This window comes from Petaurus breviceps, unplaced genomic scaffold (assembly GCF_028583685.1).
Source record: "Petaurus breviceps papuanus isolate PSGF00001 unplaced genomic scaffold, PetGlider_PUasm1.0 176, whole genome shotgun sequence".
Lineage (NCBI taxonomy): Eukaryota > Metazoa > Chordata > Mammalia > Diprotodontia > Petauridae > Petaurus > Petaurus breviceps.
In genome coordinates, this window is record NW_027185771.1 from 32,551,362 (window position 1) to 32,556,380 (window position 5,019).

A 5,019-nucleotide genomic window follows, 5' to 3' on the forward strand; every position below is an offset into this window, starting at 1 on the left:
TGTGTGTGTGTGTGTGTGTGTGTGTGTGTGTGTGTGTGTGTGTGTGTTCCAGCTGGCATTTCTTCCTTGCCTGGGGGAAGAGGGGGGTGCTGGGGTTCAGATCTGTTCAGTCACCAAACAGGCAAGCAGGACTTTCTCCCACTAGCAGAAGGGCTACAAGACCTCCTTCTTGGGGTCGCGCTTTGGAGAGGGAGCACCCGCCTGCCGCGCAGCCTCCTGATTGGTTGCTCGCCTCTCACCCTCCCCACGGGTCTAGGGGGGGATCTGTCCCTCCACGGGGCGGGTCTGCTGTCAGTCTCCCCCAGACTGCAGTAGACCCAGAGGCTGCAGCTGAGTGGGGAGTGGGGGGAGTAGGGGGGGGGGCTTACCTGACGCACCTGGCCTGGCTGCCCGCCCCTGGAGCTGTCCCCCCCACCCCAGGGGAAGAATGCTGGCGCCCCGCCCGAATCCCAAGAGGGGCAGGTAACCCCCCTTCTCCCCCTCCCCCAGACTGCAGGCCACAATGGATCACCCCCACCTCTACCTCCTCTTCCTCCTCCTCTTCCTCCTCCGGACGTTCTCCGAGGCAGCGGCGGCGGCGACCTTGGGAGGCGGCGGCGGCCCCAGGCAGCTGTGGAGCCTTTTGGGGCTCGGGAGTGGAGCTAAGGCAGGTTCCTTCTTTTGGTGGTCCGGGCCGGAGGGTGAGGGCTGTAAGGAACGGGGAGGATACACCGCTCCCCGTGTCCCTCCCAAACAATTTCAGCTCGGATTGTCCGATTTCTCTTTCAGACGCTCCAGATGTGCAGCCTCTGCTCCGCCGCCTGGGCAGCCGCGTGGACCACTGGCAGCGGCAGCGGCGGCAGTTTGAATCAAGGTTGGTGTTCAGCCTTCCCTCTGAGGGGCTTTTCTGCTCTCTTGATACTTGGATGGAACTAGAACGACTCTGCTTCGCTAGTACCGATGTGTGTCTATGCAATCTTAACTTCTTCCCTCCTCTGAGGCAGAGTGGGGGGGAGCGTGACTAGGTGATCCCAAGTCCTATGTGCCTTTCAGTTGTAACATTCTATGGAAGCCCCTGACCGCTGTGAATCCCGTGAGTCTTCTGTTGCTTTATAACCCGAGAAATGCCATAGAAATGTGAACTACTGTTGCATGGGGTATCACAACCTGTAAAAAAGTAGTATTTCTGCATTGTCGGTGCGCGCTCCACTGGTACACAGCACAACCTGCCCATGCCTTCGCAGACTTCAGCGATTCTTGTTCATGTCTCAAATCTGAAAGCGTTTAAGAATTTAGCGTGCACCAAGCGCTGTGCTAAGTGCTGGAGATACAAAGAAAGGTTAAACAGCAAAACAAAATAAAACCGGTTCCTCTCTTCTAGTGGAGTAAATAACTTACTCCTTATAATCTAGTAAATAACTAGGTACATGCAAGAGCAGTGACAGAGCAGATGGGAGGTAATCTCAGTCGGAAAGGCTCGAAGAAGGTGGGATTTGAGCTGAGACCTGTAGGAAGATGGAGAAATTAGGAAGGGAAGGTGAGGAGCGTGAGCATTCCAGGCATGGGGACAGGCTGCCCATGCCTTAGACTAGAGATGGAGTGTCCTATTTGAGGAATCATTGTACAGGGAAGGGGAGTAAAGTGGAAGAAGACTGGAAAGGTAGGAAGGAGCCACTTTTTTTTTTTAAAAGAATTTTAAATGCCTAACAGAGAACTTTATAATTGATACTGGAGGGAGTAGGGTAGCCACTGAAGTTTATTGAGTAGAGAGAGGGGCGACATGATCAGACCTATGCTTCCGGAAACCTATGCAATGAGGCTATTCTCTGTTTCTTTTAGCATCTCTAGTGTATTAGTGAACCACCTGGGCTGTCCTGATAAATAAACCTTTGCCCAGAATTTGTATGCTTGACAATACCTTGACACTTCTTCTAGAGCTCAAGTCATCATTGTCAACATACTTATGCCTACTCAGCATCTTTTGTTTGCTGATTGGGTTGCTTGTAATTGGGATTCTCTTGAGATTGTGGTATTACTTAAAATACTGCAATTTTGAAAGACTGGGAGAATGTGGTTGTTAAAAGAGATGGACTTACGCATCAGGAAGGTGTTTGGGATATTGAAAAGTTGTACAATTTCCTGAATGTAATCAGGCTATTGCCTGATTCCTTTTTCTTACTAAATTCTGTGTCCAACTCCATTTGTAAGGTGGCTATCTAGTATATATTTATTTAGTCATTTTCAATTGTGTCTAACTTTTCATGTCCCATTTGATGTTTTCTTGGCAGTGGTAGTTAGAGTGGTTTGCCACTTCTCCAGCTCATATGACAGATGAGGAAACTGAGGCAAAACAGGGCTAAGTGACTTGCCCAGGGTCACACAACTAACAAGTGTGAGGCTGAATTTGAACTCAGGTCTTCCTGACTCCAGGCCCAGCACTCTATACATTGATTCACCTAAGATGCTTACCTGTAGGTATGTACTGGGGGATTAACTCAATAGGCTATCCATTCATTTGAATGTCATATTCTGGACAATATGTATCCTTCATCTACTTGGAGTTTTCAGTGTGGTTGGCTATGTAGAAGGCATCTGATTATATCATAAGACTCACAAATTGAAAGGATCTTAAAGATTGTATATCTAGTCTCTTTTATTAAGGCAGCATGATATAGTGAATATAAGATATTGGGGAATAATTTAATGGTCTCTAAGCTCTGCTTTGGCATACTATGTTTCATGGTTTAAGATCCAGTCCACTGCTGACATTCTATGTATTAAAGACCCTTCTAGTTCTAAAATTCTGTGACTCTATATACTGAAGAAAACCTTTCATAAAGTTATCCAGGCCCCCCTTTTATAGAAGTTCTGGCTTTGGCTTTCTGAGATTCTGCCATAAACATAGATTCTTTGTCTGAGCTTGGATATTTGCTGCCCTGACCACCAGCTTTTTAAGCATCCTTGACTTCTGTCATTTATTAACCCCCCTGGGAAAGATGGAAAACCTTTGATGCATTGTTTCAGGCAGTTTGGAGAGAACAACATAGCTCTGTCTCTGTGTACCTAGTGAGAGAGAGAGCCAAATCTGGAGACTTTGGAAAGTCTTGAATTTCCATCATTAAAGCCTTACCCCCTACTCCTTTAGGATAGAGTCAGGAGAGTGCTGGTAAATGTTTAACAACCAGCTCCCTGGGGGGAAAATGTATGCTTGACACATTTTAAAATTTAATCTACCTTATTAACACTTTCTCCCTCACTTTAAGTCTAGACAACAAACAGAACAACAAATTAAGCCCTGATTTGTAGCATTTGCTGATTTCTGATGTACAAATGTTCACACTGAAAAATTTAAAATCATAGATGAGTCAACTTCAGCATACTCCTTGATAGAGTACACACACATACACGCACACACACACACACAATTGGGGTTAAGTGACTTGCCTAGGGTCATACAGCTAGTAGGTATCTGAGGCCAAATTTGGAGTCAGGGCCCCCTGACTTCAAAGTTGGTGTTCTATCTCCTGCACCTTCCTAGCTGCTCTAATGGGCTATCCTAAAACACCCTTCTGCTTTAACATCCTATATTCTATCCTAACTTTCTGTGTTCCAACATTTTTTTTTCTAGTGTGCCTTTAATGTTATGCTCTGTGTTCTCATTTCTTATTTCTAAGGTTGCTTCTGGAACTCTGGAATTCTCTGGCATTCTCTGATTCTCTAGTCCAAGGAAAATTTTTCACAGTCAGTCAGATCTTTTTTATATTGGAGATAGAGAATCCCTTTCCTACTAAGAGCCAAAGAAAAATTAACCAAAAGCCATATAAGTGAAAAGTTACTTAATTTAGTGTTAATTGAAAAGGGATATATAATGTGGTTTAATCATCTGCTTTTCACATGAACAGGGAGGACAAAACTAGTCAATTTAAAAAATACAGGTAAAATATTATTTCAGGCTTCCATTTTTGCCTTTAAAAGAAGAGGGGGATTGCTGATCTATAAAATGAGCATCAAGATATTTGCCCTACATGTCCTGTGATGAAAATAAGATATTATTCTTGAAAGGACTTTGAGAGCACCAACTCACTGTATACAGGTGAGGTTTTCCTAAATTGGTTCAGGTGGAGGCCATGTATTTTTTCCTCCCATTTTGACTTGCATAAAACATAAATGTAATCTGTAATAGGAGTTGTTTTTTATTATATTATGATTTATTCCTTTCTTTTCAAAGAAATAATTATTTAAGGATTGTAGCCAGTATTTTGGAGTGGCCTATATACTCAGGCAAATCATATTATACAGTAATACTGCTGTCCTGTGGCCAACCAATGTAGAATCATTATCTTATGGAAATCCTATGGCAGGGCAGGGACCTCGTTAGGCTTGTAGGTCAGTCTGTAAGGTTAAAAGTGTATATGTTAAAAGTACTCTGGAAAATTTCTTAAATTTATAAAAAAAAAAACTTAAAACTCTCTGATTTAGTGGAATGATGGCTTGCACTATTTAAATTTTTTCTCCTTTTTTATTTGGGGGGAGGAAGGAGTTGATAGGGAGGGCAAGTGAGTGAATTCATGCTAAATGAATGTATTATGAAATTCCATTATATAATGAAATGAGCTTAGGTCTTAGGAAGTCTTGGGATGCATTCCCAGACACCTTGCTTTCTAGCTGTGCCATCATAATCATATCACTTACCCTTGCACACACTTAGTTTCTACATCTATAAAATGAAGGAAATACTTGTATGTGACTAGTGATGCTCATAGTTAAATAGAGTTCAGAGGTCAAAATGGGACCTTAAAGAACAGCCATCTGGCCTCAGAGAAGAGATAACTGGGACCTAACAAGGTGAAATGATTTGCCCCAAGAGAGGACAAGTAACTTGCTCTAGGTCACCTTTGTAGTAGGTAGCAGAGCCAGAATTTGTACCCAGACTACCTGACTCCAGGTCTAGAGCTTCCTTCCTCTCTCCCTCCCTTCTTCCCTTCCTTCCTTTCTTCCTTCCTTCCTTCCTTCCTTCCTTCCTTCCTTCCTTCCTTCCTT

General features: G+C 43.9%; 1 protein-coding gene across 1 annotated transcript in view; it reads left to right on the forward strand.

Annotated features, from left to right (window-relative positions):
• The first annotated feature begins 7 nt into the window (after positions 1-7).
• Positions 8-5,019, forward strand: part of ADAMTS18 (ADAM metallopeptidase with thrombospondin type 1 motif 18) — a 228,689-nt gene continuing 223,677 nt past the window's right edge. Inside the window, exons 1-2 of the mRNA XM_069085865.1 lie at positions 8-646; positions 769-853. Coding sequence (XP_068941966.1) covers positions 503-646; positions 769-853 — 229 coding nt within the window. The 5' untranslated portion in view covers positions 8-502. The remainder of the gene's footprint in view (positions 647-768; positions 854-5,019) is intronic.